Source organism: Lonchura striata, chromosome 3, assembly GCF_050655825.1.
Source record: "Lonchura striata isolate lonStrDom1 chromosome 3, ASM5065582v1, whole genome shotgun sequence".
NCBI lineage: Eukaryota > Metazoa > Chordata > Aves > Passeriformes > Estrildidae > Lonchura > Lonchura striata.
Window position 1 is genome coordinate 98,235,388 of NC_140705.1, and position 18,515 is coordinate 98,253,902.

Genomic DNA, 18,515 nt, shown 5'->3' on the forward strand with positions numbered 1-18,515 from the left:
GTTCTTTGCAAACACAGAAGGTGTCACGTGTGCTAATCCTCTGAAGCAGATCAGCTACCTGAGGATCCTAAGTCTGCAGCAAAGAAATATGCTGGGCTGCACTGTGGCTGTCCTGGTATGCCCTGTATCAGGTAACTTGGTATAATTATAGGAATATAAATAATAAATAGGAGTCCCTCCTATGGCTGCAGTGTCAGCATTAGTGCATGTTGCCTTTCTTCTGTGGAAAACACTAGCTACTAATACACAGAGGATATACACACTTTAGGAAAGTGATACATCAGAAGCAGTTCAGTCACTGACACTAGCAAAAATCTGGTTTGCCTGAGAAAGAATCTATTTTGCTGATGCAGAACAAATAATGGCATGGCTACTGCAAGCTCCTCCCTGAAATCCCCACTGTGTTTCATTTTGCTTTAAATTGTCTTCATTGATTTACCTTGGTGCCAAACTGGAGCATTAGTGTAAGAAAATTCAGCTTCAGATGGAAAATATTTGAGAAGGCTGGGAGCAAAGGGAAGTGGGAAGTTAGCATGAGGAGGTGAGAACAGAACTTCAGCCTTGGGTTTCCAATAGGTCTGAGATTACTTTATCCAGAGAACAGCACCTCATGTAGACTTGCCAACTTTTTGCAGGTATTTGGTAATGGTAACAGTGGGACTCAGTTTATATTGATTTTTAGGGGATGTTTTTGTTTTTTGTTTGATTGTTTTTTTGTTAGGATTGCATTTCAAAATAGCTGCTATCTCAATTTTGAAATAAGGATGTGTTTCTGGTTTTTTTCCTACAACATTATCCACCTCCCCTCAAGGGGAGTACCTCAGTTCTGGCACCATGACAGTATAGCAGGGAGACTAGACTGCAAATATGGCAGTTTAAATTAATAGCACATTCAGCAGAATGAAGTGCTGTAATATTGTTGTTCATATTATAGCTACTTGATGGAGTCCAGCCAAGATTGTGTTCATGTAACGCTGGAAAGCCTATACAGGAGGAGAATCCCTGTCTAGGGGAGATTGGGAGATGTTGAAACATATCAAAAAGCCTCGTAAAACTGCTGCTGTGGCCTTCCTGGGATGACTGTCAGAGCTACAGGGGAACCAGGAACAGAGCAATGGTCTCCCATGTCCCAACATTTGATGGGTCATCCACTGCTCACTTTGCCCCAGGGCAGAAATTCTTGAATTTTGATACAGTATTTTTCAGTCCATGTCTCAGTCTGTATTAAATTTTGGTAAGTATTTATTTTTAGTAATTTTCTAAACACCAAATAGAATTTATTCATTGACAAGAAACTTTGAACTGTAATGGCAAAGGCTTATTGCAATGTTTATGATAACCTTTTATGCTAAAAATAACTTCTGTAAACAAGCTTTGATTAATTCTCACTGTCAGGATGTGCACTGTTCCCAAGTTTAAGAACACTTTTTCCGTAGATGCTTGCTCATTTCCTTCAGTCCAACCTCTTGGAACAAGTCTGAAGGCTCAAAAATTAGGCTTCTCCTTAAAAGAAGTAACTGTGCAGGTATAAACAATCTAGCAAACAGCCTCTAACTCCTCTCAACACCTTTGATCTGACTCAAAGGGGTCTTTCTGGTCAGTTCAGAGGTAGAAAATGATAAAATGTGTTTCTATTGGAGGTCAAATCATCACCTGCACAGAATTTTCCTGGCTTTGTCTCATCCTGGTTCCTATAAGTACTAGTAAGTTGTTTATATATTGTACATAACTGATACCAGGCTACAGCTGCCACTCTGGAGGAGGGTTGCAAAACCTGCCTGATACCAGTAGGCAAAAGTTAGAGAAGATCTAACAGCAGCTTCATCCTGCATCAGAGAGAGCAGCTTTGAGACAGACTTGTCTCCTCCTGGTTTTTTGTTTTTCATCAAAGGAAAGTGATATTTTCTCCCCCTTTTTTTCTGTCTTGATGGGGCAGTACATCCTGTTCAAGGGGATATTTTCAATGTGTTCAATAAAAGCTTTCAATTTAGATACATCAAGAGAAAGCTACTCTTAAACTTGAAGCTTCCTGAAGGGCTCTTATCTCCAAGTGCACAAGCAATCTTGGATAAAGAAAACACTTATGTTAGCGTTGTTTTGATTGCAGAGTTTGTATCTAGCCAAATCATTCAGATGCTGCTCCCAGGAACTTGCTTGGAGTCCTGCAGCCATTGGTGTTGAATGTTAGGAATACAGCACCCCATCAGATCAGGCTTTGAGTCCCATTTGGGTGCACCTTTCCCTGAAAGGGGACATCACTTTGAGCAGCTGAAGCACTCAGCACCTGACTCACTCTCATTCCTAGCAGCACAGTTGGCATAAAATTACAATTTTTCCAATGTAATAAAAGCAATCAAGTAGACATGCTATTTTTAAAGCACTGTTTTATGCCACAATGGTCTGACATTAGATGCAGCTTGTCGAGACATTCAAAAACAATGCCCACATCAGTTCTCCCTACAGTCTGTCCTCTCCCTTAAAAGCCTAGAGAAAAAGCTATTTTTTCCCCTTCTGCTCCCTGCTGGCTTTCCGGCTCTGTTGTCTCCCTCCCTTGAAACCTTCACACTGGCTTCCTTGTGGCCTCCCTTCTCCCAAACAACTTCCTGTCTGTATCCCTGTTCCCTCCCCATTTCTGCTGCTGTCTGCCTGCACAAGAAAAACTCCCAGCCAGTTTCCTTTGCTGGATTTCTGCACAGAAAAGACACCCGGGTGACCACACAATTGGGATGGGATTAAGGCAAGCCAAGAAAATTGTGTTTGCCTGATTAGCCTGATTAAAGTTCATAATCCTGGCACAGAGAAATTCACTGTACTAAAGAGTTTTGGTTCCTGTAACACCTTTAGCATCAGCATGGTTCAAATAAACACTTAAAATTATTGGCAGTGTGCAAACAGTCTTCCTAAAATGGACTCTCCTCCTCATATACAGACAAAAAGAGAATATTGAGGCAGCCTTAGCAACTACCACAATATTAGCTGTTAACCAAGGTAAAAGCCATAATGGCTTTAGCAAAAGCCATTATTTCTCTTTTGCCATCTATTAGCTCCCCAAAAAAGCATTAGCTTTACTTACTAGCTATACTAGAAAACAATATGGGAAAAGTACTGCTAACAGTTTTTCTGACCACACTAAAGGACATAAGGTCCCAAATCCAAAAGGTCCACTACTGATAAGCATCAGAATGCCTATTTTCAGAAGCAACTTTATGGGATCAAAACCTTTACTTGAAATGAACAAAGATCAGTTCTAAATTTATCCCAAACATTTGAATGTGACGATGGTAAAAATGTATTATGCCAACAGAATTAGTAGACATCTTGAAAAATATTTAAGATGATCACAATTAAACATTTTTACTTAGCATTCCAATTATACCATGTACTGTTCTGTGCACAACATGGAAACAGTATTATAAAGCTATTGTTTCAGTTTGCTTCCTGAGATACTAATCTCAATCAGGCCGTCAGACGAACAGCCTGCATTTCTAAATGTTAAAGGCTTCCTCTCCAACATTCCCACACAGAATTGCCTACTGTGAAAATCAAAGGGAAACGTGTTACTAAGTAAAGCAGCAACTTTTATAAAGCTAAACCTGGTATTTTTTACCCTTTTGAACTCTGAGATATACAACCAGCTATTTCCTATTATGATAGGATACAAGGGCCCTACAACGCCTGCAGGAGACGTGCACTCTGCAATCCAGAAGTCGGGATTTTTTGAGGCACGTAGCGGGAGAGCTTTCAATGAGGGCTCAGATTCAGGGGCTCTGCCATTCACCTGCTGAAAGAATGTGGGCATAGATTTTCCTAGGTCTTGGCTTCCCAACAGATAAATGATCATTATGCAGATACAGCTAATAAAACAGCCCAAATTACACAAGTGAAAAGCCCTATTCCAACTCAGGGAATAACAGCAAAGGGCATGAGACATTCAATGCCAGCGGAGTGAGATTGGCAAGTTGCCTACAGTCATCTCCAAAATCCCACCTGGAGCATCAGCTTGCAGAAAGATGAGGGTACAGTCCTGGGAGAGGCCTTGTTCTCTCCGCTTCAGGCAAAATTGCCTTACAACAGAGAGATGTATTTGAGAATTGTGCCCACAAACAGTAACACAAAATAAAATATGGTGTGCTAGTAGGTTTTGATAGACTAAATTAGAAATAAAATAAATGGTAATCAAGCAGTAGTTTTATCTCTATCCCATTTTGAAGCTTTTTTTCAAGTTGCAGCAAGTGTTATTTCAATGTCCAAATTACTGACATAACAAATACACTCACTTAACTCCAGTTTACAGTAGGTGTCCAGCCCAAATAATCCAAACCATTTCCATAAAGACAACATAAAGCAAATAGGGGTTTGCAGGCTGGGGTGGGCATTTGATTCTATGCACTTCCACCTGTCCATTTCCCATTTCATCTATCAAGAGATGATACAGTGTTCCCTATGCTCCTGATCAGTCAAATCAGATTTCTCAAATGCAACAGTATGTTTATGGTCAAATTCCAGGCTGCCAAACACGCATGTGAAATCTTTGCTGCAGCTTTGCTTGGGGATCAGAAAGGGTCCAAAGCAGAAGCAAGAACAGAACAAGTACAAACATCACCCAAGCCCATTTTCCATCTTGCTTCACACTTGTCAAAACAGGATAAGCAGAAAACCTCTTGATCTGTGAGCCACTAGCTGCATCAAAAACCTACCACTCTGAATTAAACTGGACGGTTTGCTAGTGTAAGCCAGTGTCCTTACAAAGACTGGCATTATTCAGAGATCCAAAAAGATAGGAAATTTAATTTATATGTTAGCTATACTCAGAATAGTAGATGAGAAGTAGTCAAGGTTTTCTGACTTGAGTTCTTCAATTATAATATATTTTCATTATCGGAAAATAATACCCAAAACTTCCAGAAAATCCATCCTTTTAAAGCACCTTAAATTCAATTCCTCAGAATAGAAGCATCTAAGATTTTGAAACCCTTATCTACACCTCTGGTGCCTAAAGATGCAGACATGGACAAATCTGCATTTGGCTAACAACACAAATTTTAATGAGAGGATTTACTCCAAGTTAATATTTGGACTGAGGAAGTGAGTCCATCAGATTTCAGGCTAAGCAAATAACTAATATAGAGAAAGCATAAAGCACAGCCTGTCAGTACTGTAGCGTTTTATTTTCAGATTCTTTTCTGATGCTGGGTATTGGTGGTACTTCAAGAAAATGTCAATTGTCTACATGAATCATGTTGTTTTTCAAACACATCACGGAAATATGTCTCAGAAATATAATATCTTTATGTGTATGTATGAATATTATACACATATACTGAATTGTCATCACTATCAAATAATGAGTCTAAGCCTTAACACTATTGCATCAAAATAAATGTATTAGTCAGTAGATTTTTTTCTCACTGAGATATATAAATTAATTTCAAAAGTTCACTTAAATCTTAGCGGTTTAGCAAATGTATCCTTCTGGTGATGACTGCATCTGACTACTTCATGTCGATATTTACAGGCATGCACATTACTTACATTATCAGTTACAGCCTCTCAGAAGTTTATTTTTCCTATGGTGTGTCAGTCTTTAGTTCATGCCATATAAATATTTGAAAAGCAGAGGCTGTGTTTTTATGAGAACATTACTAACAAATTGGCTTTGTTTAAGAACATTTACCTATTTACGCAACTTCTTCAAGTATTAGTTACATGACAAAATCACAGATGATTTCCAAACACTGTTCAGCACATAAATGTTTCTTTTCAGAGAAGTACATGATAAAACCACATTCTATAAGCTAAGATAAAAATACCTACATTTTATACAGTAGGCTTCAGCAAAAGCCAAAAGTGCTACAAGAAATTACAGAGCATACAGAAGCAGAATTGAATTTGCCATATCTTTCAGACTAATCAACAAAAAATCAACAGCAAATTTGACCACAAAATGGGATGCTTCCTAATAACATTTATTAAAGTAATTGCTGTTGTATGACTCAACTTTTCTGAGTAGAGGAAGTGCAATCGTGACCTTATTGGGAGTCTTGCCATTAATGAAGGAAAATACAAAATTATGGGGTTGCCATTCACAAACAATGCAGGCATTGTTTTCTTAACGTATTCTGAACATTCATAGGTTGTCATGTGAAAGTTCTGGAACATCAGCTGTTTTCATTGATCCTACAGGCTACTCAAGCCACATATTTTCATCAAAGTGTTTATTCAAGTATGGGGATAAAAATAAGAATATTCCTAATTTTATCAGTTTTTACAGGCTAGAAAAATTAAGCTTGTTCACATTTCCTACTAGTCCAACATGAGCAAAACTGCTTGTGTGGAATCCACTCACATTAAGTATTTAGCAGTTGTTTTATCTACCTTAGTATAGCCTGTTTTAAGCAACCTACCTACTACTCTCTGCCAGTGGATAGCACAATTACTCCTTTCAAACACATTATTGGACCTTCAGAGAGTCCCAGCTGCTGTTTGAATGTGCAGGCAGAAACATGCTTGCCATGCCAAATCAAAAATTCTTTGTTGCAGGACGGAAGCTTAAGGCATATGTTTGAATTCTGATTAAACTCTTAAAACCTCAAAATCTCGTAACTGAGATTATTAAACCACATTCAAGAGTTCTCAGAGGTTTTATTTAGAGAGGTGAAAAACCTGCACTAATTGTTATTTTGGTAACCGTGTAGTCAGAGAAGAGCATAATCTTACCAAGCTGCCACCAGCCAGCCCGGACACCTAACTTCTTTTAGCCAGATCTTACCTGAAGACAAAAGCTTGTGAGTCCGTAGGAAACTGATTGCCAGGCGCATTATGGATGCCTTGTCCAGGTGGGAACTGATGTTATGGGGCAGGGGCAGCTCATGTGCCAGCTCATAGAAAACCTCGGTCTCTTTGCTTCTTCTGCATCTTGCTGCATCTCTTGACTTCTCCTTCCTCCGTTCGGAACTGCTCCTGGTAGGTAAAGAAGAGAAAGGAAAAATCATTTCTTGAAATGAAATTCACTACTTGTGAGGCATTTACAAGAGTGTATCTTCTCATCAATGAATCCATTCTGTCAAGTGTTTGAAACCAATTGGCCAAGCTTTAAATCCTATTTGTGCCCTTTGAATTGGAATTAGGAGAGGACTGCCACAGCTGGAAGGGGCTCAAATTGTACATGAGTCAGTCTTTCAATGCCTTGAATCCCCATGCAGTACAATAGAATTGAGATCTGCCTTAGGCAAGAGATTCAAAATAAATAGCAAATTATTACTTCTGGATTCAGAAAAACATTAAAAACATTTTTTGTTTGTTCAATCTAAATTTGCTTACTCTGGAACAGAGTGGCAATTCATTTTTAAAGTTAAATAATTACAGTGAATATGGCTGTGACATAGATACAACAATGTTGTGGAGTTTTTCAATGGCTGCACTCCACATTAAAATAAAAGTAGTAGTAGAGTATCAAATTGTGTTGGTCTATAGAACTGTCTCAGCTCTTAATCCAAAACTTGTCCAAGAAGTCATCTGTCTTTGACCATGAAGGGCACAAAATGGAAAATAGTGTTGTTTGCAAGATAGCCCTTCTTTGGAGAAGCTGTTCTAATTAAATCACCATCTCTCCACTGTCTATGAAAATAGATTCCTTCTTGAGTAAATAACATAACCACTAGGCCTCCATGTAAAACAGAGGGGCAGGAAACAACAAAGGGGAAGACATTTCATGAAGCAAGTATGCAAATTAAAGCCACCAAAGGACATAAAGCTGAATTTAACATGTGAGAAGCACAAGGAATAAATTTATAATGGTTCTGGGATAGGGCATTTTAAGAGCAAGCTCTAATGACTCTAAAGTTATTTAATGAAGTACAATTTCATTAAATTTCAGAACATCAAGCATCTGAATCCATTTAAAACCATGAGCCATTTCAACCCCTTGTTGATACTACAAGTTCCTACTCTTGCACGGGTTGAGGTTTTGCAGTCACACCAACACAAAATTCATTTTTCAGGCCAGCTCTTGCAACAGTCCACCAGTGCCACTTGACTGAGCACAGAACAGTTTCAGAGTTTTTGCTGTTTTGGCTGCATGTTCATTTCTAGATTCACCAGCAGCACCTTTCTCCTCTAGCAAGACTCCCAAAAATGGAACAGCTTATAAATTGTTTTTTCCAACATCAATATAAAATGATGAGCCTGTAAACTAAAAGTGGACCAACCAAAAAACCCCTCCCTATGAAAACCAAGAGTTTAAATAAATATATTCTGTTGCATGAAGATTTTGAGGAAAACAAGACTTAATGGCATCACTTAACTCTAGAAATTGTTCCAATCATGATTGGTCTCACGCTACACTGCCTAAAATAGAAAAGGAGTATTAATCCATAGCAGAATATTTTAAAGAAGATTACTGCTTCTTGAAGACCTAGACAGTCTGCAAAAGCTTCTAGCATTGAAACCACAGGAGGCTTCATAAATTAGTAAGAAGGAAAAACAGCCAGGACGTGCATTAAATTCCAAGAGCAAAGTAACAATAAGGTGTTTGCTGTGGGTCAACAAGGCTGGACACTCATCATTATCATTCAGAGCAGGAGGGAGCTCACAACACATCAGCAGAGCCCTGTGCTGCAAAACACAAGACGCTGGGCACATATGTGGGATCAGACAGGTGCTCACTAATGGGTGTGCTCACAGGGCAAGGGGGCTCAAATTCTAACAGTATCTTCTCAAGATCCATGATCAACCCTCAGGAAACCTCTTTCACTATTATTTTGCCCAAGGTGAATGTTCTGTAACATGATCTCTGTTACAGGAGGTGTGCACTGGAGGAGACTTATACACATTTCAGAACATAATGGCAGGATCCAAACTTCAATAATTACTTCAAGGGTATTGCTGAAGCGAATACCAACCCATCTAAGTTTGAATCTAAAGGAAATTCACAGGGTGGTACTAAGTCAATATTTTTCTCCTTGCCAAGTAAGAGTCATACTACATCCATGTGAAAAAAAAGTCCCTTCTTACAACTATCTGAGAAGATACAACAAAAAATGTCCCATGTTCTCTAGGGGCAGGTGCTGGCTACAGGAGAGTCACATATAATAATACATATACTTATGGTACTTTCAGAAACATGTCTTGCTCTGTAAAGAAAAATGTGCCTGCTCTGTGCCTGTACAGATGCTAGACTGGGAACAAATCTCAGTTTCTAATTATACCAAGAAAATAAAAGAGTAGAAGCAAGACAAAACCAAACAGACAAAAACTATGTAGAGGTATTTGTGAGCATTTCTGATTGTCGCTGGAAAAATATAACTTAAACCATAAATGTTTGAGCTCTGTTCTAAATCTAGAGGCCACAATTTTCACATTACAACCAACTTGGGCAAAACAAGATCCAGTTCCTCCTCAATTATGAAACTTTGGGAAACAAGGCCAAAGCCAGATCACAATTTATATAGTAAAAATAGGTTGTATAAGACAGGGTCTCTCATGACACCACTGCAGCCACAAAAAAAAATATTTAGTTTTCTAACCTCTGTAAATATAATTTTGAAGTGTGGCTAATGAGACAAACTGGTTTCAATAACCATGGATTGCTCACAGTTTCTAATAATTAACACCAGAAGTAGAGAAAGATTTTCTCTCTGTTGCAGATGCATTCTCTCAACACTGCTTCTGACTGTCCTGCTAAGGTCCTCTGCAGAGAGACATATCTGTTCATTACACATCACACAAGAACTTTCTCACATCAGAAAATGGGGAGGAATCAGCCTGCCAGGTTGCTTTCAAAAGACTTTTCTGGTCATCCATACAAACAAACAACTTGCCTATTAAGCATTCCCCTCTTGTGGCTTCCTGCACCTCGATTTTCCTCCCACCTCCCCTCACACAGCACATCCTTGAGTCGTGTTGCTCTTGTAGCCAGGGCAGCATAAGCCCACCAAGACCCAAAACACTCCCATGCCACTTTCCCACTCAAGATTTCCATCTAAGCTTGCTTGCTGTGACTCCCAGGGATGTCCACATCAAAGATGGTCATTCTACGCTTACTTGTCCTGGTTGCAGAAGACTCCCAAAATTGCAGTTGAGTGACAAAATTCTGCAGAAAGCAGTATTTTCACGATTTTTGTTTGCAGACCTGTAGGCCATTAGTAATTCTCTCTGCAGTTATACCCACATGATTAGCATTTCACCCTGGGTGAGGCTGGACCACCCATGACTGGAGAGTGGTAAAGTGACTGCAACCTGCATGACTGAAGGCCAGGAGGAAAGAAAGGCTGACACTGAATCCTCTTCACACATCACCCGGGCAATAGAGAAAAGGCCTGGGCTCTAGCTAATTCATGAATCATTCCCTCCTAGCACATAAACCACCCACTTATGTGGCAGGAAAAAAGCACAAGTGTGCGTCACTGCTTGGAGAAAGCAACGCAAGCAAAAACCTCGCTCACTCTGACAGATTTCTAAAATTGCAGAAGGAAGAGCAGAGAAAGCCATCACCAATCAAGCTACCCATATGCTGGGTCCAAAGCCCCAGGGTATTCCAAGGTAAGCCTCTAGGGAGCTCCTGGATACCTGCTTCTTCATGAGTCCCAGGATTCGGCAGGATAAGACTCCACTGAGCTGCATATGCACCCTCACACTGCAATCACAGCATAAATGGTCCCAATAAACAAAGAAAGGAATGGAGAAGCTCAAATTTGTTTTGGAAATGGGGAAGCCAAACTGAGGAATGGGTCTGGTGACGCCATTCAGGACCTGGCTACATAAAAGGTGGTCAGGAGACTTGAGAAGGAACAGGGAGGAGCCGCTTCCCAGCAAGGACTCTCCCAGGGCTGTTGGATGATGTGCCAGTGCAGCACTGCTTATGGGCGTGCAAGCCATTGGGAAGGGAAGAGTTCCGGAGGCACAGGCAGTTCTGTGACAGAGAACACAAGTACAGCACTGTACCCTCAAGACAGCTGTTTACATGATTTCCCACTCCTTCCCGGTGGGTTTAATTTGCACTCTGAAAATAGAATTTATGGGCCAATGCACGTGAGAAAAGATGACAAACAACTGGCAACTGTTTGCGCTCCCAAGGTGAAGTTTCCAAATTTTCCTGAGCAGTTCTCCCTAGAATCCAAACACCAAACTAGTCCCAGGGGTACATGCCTAGGAACAGAGCTCTTGATCCCACTGGGAGAAAACACCCCAGGTGATGTAGAAATGCCTTGCATGGATCCCAGGGGCCAGATTCCTATCTCTTTGCTCATGTCCGGCAGGCCCTTGCAACACAGCTTCACCGAAATCAGCAGGAATGCCTGCAGACAAAGGTCTTGCACAGCCGGGGTGAAGATCATAATCTGACTTTCTGAAGCCTCTCTTACTGCAGGACTGGAAATTTCAGGGACTGCAACTTATTGGCAAAACCCGAAGCCCCACATAACCCATCTGGTTTAAACAATCTTGCAAAACTACCATGTCAGATTAGGAGTTGCCTTCCCCAATGCTGTGACAGCTCCAGGCTCCAGCAGCCAGGAAAGCAGCCAGCCTCAGCCAGAGGCACTGCTGCCACCGTCCTGCTGCAGCATATCCTCAGGAGGTACCTGTGACCCAGAGACAGGGAGGATCAGCCCCACAAACAATAGGGCACACAGATCATCCCCCACCTGGCAGCTTTGGCACACGGCGTCACTCACTGATCCGAAGTTTGGTTAGGCACCCATGCAGTCCTCCTCAGCTCAGCAGCCAGGGGCTGAGCTGAGGTGTCAGTCCTGTTTCCACTGACCGTATTTGCTCTCTGCAGTTTAAATCCCATCAGTACTTCATCTACACCAGTAATCCCTGCCCACCACCTCCAGCCATACATCTGCCTGGTCCCTCCTGCAGGCTGTTCCAACCCCCTCAAAGCCCTCGGTACCCACTCAGCTGATGAGGGTGCCAGGCAGTCAGCGTCAAGGATCCTCCCTTCTGTCAAGGACATTGGTGGCCTCCTCTAAGCTGATGGAGAGGTCTTCTGCTCAGGGTTTTGCTGCTCTTCACAAGTCCATGTGGGTCGATACTCAGGTTGTATACACACACACATACATGCTTGTTTAAGATTCAGCAGCGCAGCAACTGCACTGAATTACACTCCCACTGTTCAGGCTCCAGATCACAGAAGCTTTCAGAGAAACTGAAATGCACACCTTGCAGAAAAATATCTCATAAGTAAGCCGGTAGCCTTCACTTGTACCTACATTCTGTGTGACACATCCCGACAGCACTTTGAATTATGCAGTTCAGACAGACCCGCTTGGGTTTACTTCATGATTTTGTTGACCCTTGGACTTTGCTTCAAACTGCCATGTATGCAAGCTAGTAAAACAACAAGCATATTACTTTATATCCAATGGCTGGTTATTAAATGTGTCTAGCTTCAGCACTTTAAAGGTCAAGAATCCACAGTTAATTAAGTTGTCACATGAAATTTCTCTAGCAAATGCTCATTTTGAATGGTTTAAGAGTTAAAGCATCAAATACTAACTTGCAGAACAAGAAAAATACATTCTGAGCATGCAAAGATAAGAAAATACAGTACAGATAAATGAAAAATCAGATGCTTAGCATAAAAAAAATTCAAGCCAGTAAAAACTCAATAAAAATATTTTAACAGGCAGTGCTACCTTAGATAACAAAAAAGATTTATTTCAAACTAGCAAATACAGTTTTTGCTGAGCTTGTATTTTGCATTACTTTCTGCTTGGCAAATCCCTAGTTGATTTGAACCAGAAAAATTAAAAAAGTTTTGCTGACTGTGAGGCACTCCATAGCTATCTCAGAACCACACCACTTGACTGCCCCAGAGATGTGCTTGCAGACACCAAGCAGCCAGCAGTCATGCTTACTTAGCCTTAAAATTATTTTAAAAAGTATTTGTAACCACTCTACCTGACAAGCAGTTTATTCTGGATGGCATGCTGTGCTTTTGAAAGCTCCCCCCGTTAAAGTAATAAAAGTGGCCATTGGTAAATAAAAAGTGCTAGAAGCAGCAATTTACTCACTCCCCATGAACTCTGGCCAAACTATGAAAACTGTGAAGAAAACCCATACACAGTGCCACGCAGATCCCTCCTTATACCTCTTTCCAGTGAAAATATCTATTTATAAAGCCTGACAAGACACCAGATGCCCAAGTTCAGCACACCAGCAAGAGCAAAAGGAAGGGAAAGGACACAGAGTTATTTTCAGGTGGATGAAAAAAAATCCAAAACCAGTTTTGAAATATGTGGAGTGCTCATGGAGGGCAAGTGCTAAAGCAGTGTTGCTGCCCACTGGGATACAGTACCCAGTACACAGACAGAATAAACTCAAAGGACACCAAAATGGGGAATTTGTTAATAAAGGAAATGAAAGTTCGAAGGTAACAAGAAAGGCTACTAACAGAAAGGGCTATTACCAAAAAAAGGAAATGAAGGATTTTCCACCCTTCCTTTAAAGCTGCCCTGACTTACAGTAACTCACCATGAGCTCCTTGGCTTGTTTGAGGAATTTCTTGTGTTTCTGTACATAATCATTAAATAACAAATCCCTTATATTTCAGCAAAGCTTGGCACCTACTGCTATAGCAATAGATATAATTCCTTCACCAGAGTTTAAAACCAAAGGTGAGATGATAGGAAAATGAGAAATCTAAGTGTCTCAGGGACATAGGAGAGAAGAGAGTGAATTAAGAGTGAGGAACTAATTTCCATTCTCATTAGGATGCTTGGCACAACAGAGGATTTGGCTACTACAATTACAGTATCAAGAGATGAGGCCTAAATGAATACCAAAGTTTTGATGCCTTTGAACATATTAATGATTCACTAAGGCCATATCACACTAAGACCCTCACAGCTTACAGTAACATAGCCAGGAACACGTTTTCTTTACATGGGATAAATTTATATGTACTTTAAAGGCACACATAAGACTATAACTTTTCCAGTGTCTGAAGCTATGATTGAACCTTTAGTCATAATAATAAAAATGCATTAAAGTATTTGGTTTGTGTTTTATTTATTTTCATTAATATTCTTGGCACTGATTCTCAAAAAAAGGAAAAAAAAAGGTGGTACTAAGACAAAAGCATTACACATATACAGTTTTAAAATGTTTATAGCACTGGCAACTTTTTTTTTATACCACTAACTGCATTTAATGCATCTACTAAAAGAAAACCACTTTGCAAGTGCAATTTAAGGTATCACTGTAAAGACTAAAGTTACCACAGCAACTATGTAGCACTTTGGAAGTTCAGTGTTGCAAACCTCACTGAGGCTGCAGGAACTGACATTTTTTAAAGCATTTAGGTTCAAATATGTCAACAGAGTCTGATAAATTTAATCATAGTAAGCAAAACAATGTCTAAGGATTTATGTTCTTCCTTTTTTCCTCTAGTTTTATGAGTACCTTGACCAGAAAGATAAGTATTAGGATTTCGGCAGCCATTAATCTCTTTCTGGATTATTTTACGATGCTGAGAGTGCCAGCCTGTCCTGCAGTTGCCACGCCAGCACAAGCCTGGTACCACAGAGGATGTGCCAAATGCTTTCTGTCCAGGGCAAGGCACAGCCCTATGAACCACCTGAGGCTCACAGTGTCAGAGAAGATGCCAGGCTGCTGATCAGCTGTTAGAGCAGATAGTGGTGCTGCCTTTTTGCCTATATTGAGGCTAAGATGACTTCACTCTGGCTTAGCTTTCAGGGAGTGCAGTATCCTGCCCCAAGTCACTGCACGCTCAGAAAGCATCAATGCTGCTCACAGAGGGTCAAAACAGCTCTGGGTCACCTTTGTAAAGCTGCTGCATCCCACATTTTAAACAAATCACCCTTTTAAAACATCCTCCATCTTCTCAAGTATTAGGGGCATTTGGAGAGAAACAAGGAGGACAGCATATGGTCAAATCTCAGTAGACCAGCCATTCATCTCTGCTCAGGTCCTCCCTCCCCAGACTGGTTTTGCACTGCTCTTCTCCATCAACATCATGGATTCCTTCCCTGTGGCAATCAACTCTGACACCAGCCAAGACAAGGCAAGCTTCAGAGATAACCTGCAGACTAAAGAAGGCCCAGCACCAACCACTCTAAACAGCACAACAGAAATGACTGTTTCAACATTGGCAAAAACTGAACTTCCTTTTAAATCAGCAAATTGTTTTTGGTGGGTGATAAATGTATCACTCTGCTTTTCTCTCCTGGAATCGCACTGCAGTGGTGGGGATGAGGTTGGTTATGACAATGCACAACCCCAGATGGCTATCAATGATTTGTGTTTGAGAGATTACAGATCCTTATCTTGAGGCATTACTTGTAGTAATCAGTCAATTTTGACAGCTAATCTAGAGGTCCATATACATGGTTTCTCAAAGGCTCAGCAGGTATTGCTAAGATCTGTTTTCAGATAACCCAACTATTTACCTACTCTAAAAAACACATATGAAAGGATGTGCTTTATCTCTTCACCAGCGGGTTAAAGCTAAAGGTGAATGAAGTGCAATTTGCAGTCTGGGGGGGTGAGGGAGGTGGGCCCATAGTTAAATTCAAAACCAGCCTCATTTTTCAGTGGGGCACTGACCACATCCCCAGCCCATATCATTATTTAACAAGAGGTGCAACTGCAGGTAAACAGTGACAATTTTTCAATTAAGCTTTATTTCAAGCCTAAGGGACAAACATTGCCATCTCATGACTTTGCTATCAGTGGTATGCCTATCTACGCTTCAGCCCCAAACCCACTCAACTGTAAACAGTTCAGAGAGTCATGCTGAGCACTGTTGACAAATCCCAAGTTTTATGATCTAACCTGTGTTGTCCTTTGGGCAATACCCACCAACATTTGTGGGGGCAAACCCTCGGGCTTCAGCAGGCTTGGACCACTATCTCATGACATTTTAGCTCCTTGTGCTGGCACATTTGCTGACAGGTTCACACAAGGGGCCTTTGTGGGTAGGAACAATGAAAGAGGCCTGCACAGCACAGGAAAATGGGTGGTGACCACCAAGGGCTGGAAAAAAGCCTCTTTCAAAGGAAGGTCTTTGAAAACATTCGTTACACCCCACCCAGCTATTTTCACTACAATATTTCAGTACATAAAACAACACAGGGAAAATAAACAGCCCACCCTTCACTATGTTGTATGTTCTCCAACCCCTGAAACCCCCCAGCAAGCCATAAAGATGTAGAAATCTTCATCAAAAAGAGTCAAGTAAAAGGCCATCCACCCACCAAAACCTCTCCACATCCCCTTTCTTCTCTTATGCATCTACAGGCTCCCTACATAAACTGACTCAAATAGACATCCTAATTTTCAGAGCAAAATTGAAATTTAAAAGTGTATTGGCTAGTAAATACATGATAACAAGTATCTGTAGGGATTGAAAAGTAACTATATTGACACAATTGAAAAAATTGCTATAGAGTCCACTACAATGCATTTCAGCTGTGATTTTTTCCCCTACCAATTTCAGCTAGAACTAATAAAATATTTCAGGTAAAACAGCAACCAGAGAGAAAGAAAATAATCCATAATTAAATGGGTCTCTGAAACCAGCAGACAGCGGTAAACTTGAAGGCAGTCTCACAGAGGCTTGTCTCCATCACAGTCAGCGAGGTTTCCAAGAGAGCAAAGATTGAGCAAGTGAAGCCCCAGCCTTGGGAACACAGAAATAATTCCTTCTCCTGAGGTTCTGGGCTGCTCTCTCATGATGCTCGCTAGAGCACCCTTACTCATAAGTTCTGTATAGAAATGCAGGGAGCACCCACAACAGGAATTCCACCAGTTTGTGTCACCTTGTTTCAAGCATGAGGTCTCTGTGATGGATGCTCTGAAGACTGCAGTGGGGGCACATGCCAGCTCTAAATGAAAATGTTTTGTCTCCTTTAGAGAATATTCAAAACACTCACTAAAATTGTTTTCTGTTAATAAGTCATGCTTTGTCCTCCTGAAGTGTCAAATCTTCTAATACTAAAGTTAAGAAAACAGATCTTGCAATAAAATATGTATTAAATAATGCCAACCCTTCTTTACTTTTTGGATTTTAACCATATTAACATGCACTTGGTGATAGTGGAAGTTAATGATTTCTCCTTCTCTATCTCTTGGCGGTTTGTAGCCATCCATGGTAAGATGATGGATATCCAAAAAGACAGATTAAACAGCTATTTCTTTGGCAAGCAGGGAATAATAATTCCTGAAAGTAACAATACAAATGCTCTACATTTTGATCATTTCTTGTAACACAGCTTCCTCTGCTTCCTGCAACAATGATCAAGTGCAGATTTTGAGGGCCAGGCTACATTTTTTGCCCTGTGGGGTGTGAGTTTTGTCAGTACAAACATCCCAGGACACAGCTCATTCTCAGCCCCTGCTTTCTCTTCAGAGGGCTGTTATCTTATACAGTAGCTCTTTCATTGTCTCTCTCCTCTATTGGGTTAAACTGGAACAGTGATAACTTTGCATGCTGTGCTTTTGAGGCCTCATTATTATTCAAAAGTCTGCCACTAGTTTAAGTCAATAAAAATTGAAATTTAGTAGCTTGAGCTAGGGTAAATTTTGTTCTTTGCCTAACTACACAGTAAAAGAATTAATATCAAAGGTTCAGACTACTTCAGCTGGCCAGAAAAGCAGCAGTCACTTCAGCCAAGTTAGGCAATTCCTCTAAATTTACAGCTAAAATCAGAGCCTGGAGTGATGTAACCTGGGGGCAATCAGTAACCCAAAACACACATCTTCAGCTCCTGGCAAAGTCCTGAGGAGTCTTCTCACTGCTGGCCCACTCCTCCGCACCCATGCTTGTTGCAGAAGCCAGAGGGACATCGAAACTCCAGTACTTGAGGAAACAGTTGTGGCCCCTCAACACTCAACTGCAGTATTTAAAATATTTTAAAAATTAAGGCTTGGTTCTGTCGGGTATTGGCCGCTAGCTCCTCTGACACATCACCCTGAATTACTCACTAAACACTAACTTTCAAAGGGAACTGATATAAAGGCAGTCTGTATTGTAACACAAAGTAAATAACTGGATGCAGTCTTTCTCTTTTGGTGTCTCTTACTTTATTGCTTCCCTGCTCCTACTGTCTACTAACTCCTAAACCTCTATGTAGCTACAATAAAAAAATGGTTACTCTGGGAAAAGAAAAAAGATATTATGAACATGAGATGCAGCAAAGCTAGGTAGAAATTATGTACGGATACAAAAGTAAATTCACATGACCACATTTGTTTTCTATTTTCTGGGTTTTACTTCAGAACTATGAATTAACGCATCAGTATTTTGGCATTATTCCTGCTGGAGTTTTGCTCTCCTTAAGTTTAAGCAAACAAGGCACATATACATATATTGGGCCCGATTCTCATCTCCACCATGGTCCCATCACCCCAAGAGGGCAGGAGGCAGAAGTCAGCTGTTATAAATTCTGTTTATGAGAAACATAGGTAGGAAGAACTCAATTCTTCCAGAAAAGAAACAAGACTTTTTTGTTTCATATGTCCAAGATCCACATGCTGAAATCCATGCAATT

At 40.6% G+C, this 18,515-nt stretch overlaps 1 protein-coding gene and 1 long non-coding RNA gene across 14 annotated transcripts in view; one reads left to right on the forward strand and one right to left on the reverse strand.

The window, feature by feature from the left end:
• The window catches only part of LOC146768030 (uncharacterized), a 144,802-nt gene that overhangs the window by 97,729 nt on the left and 28,558 nt on the right, over nucleotides 1–18,515 (forward strand). For 9 of the 10 annotated variants that reach the window (XR_014953992.1, XR_014953993.1, XR_014953988.1 and 6 more), the window contains one exon: nucleotides 1–18,515. This exon is cut by the window's right edge and continues 28,558 nt beyond it. This is a non-coding gene — a long non-coding RNA (uncharacterized LOC146768030). The other variant, XR_014953985.1, reaches the window with a different exon arrangement.
• The window catches only part of EPAS1 (endothelial PAS domain protein 1), a 75,916-nt gene that overhangs the window by 27,705 nt on the left and 29,696 nt on the right, over nucleotides 1–18,515 (reverse strand). For 3 of the 4 annotated variants that reach the window (XM_021544322.4, XM_085575922.1, XM_021544321.4), the window contains one exon: nucleotides 6,770–6,960. In XM_021544322.4, coding sequence (XP_021399997.3) covers nucleotides 6,770–6,960 — 191 coding nt within the window. Of the gene's footprint in view, nucleotides 1–6,769; nucleotides 6,961–11,873; nucleotides 12,198–18,515 lie in introns of those variants that run through there. The other variant, XM_085575923.1, reaches the window with a different exon arrangement.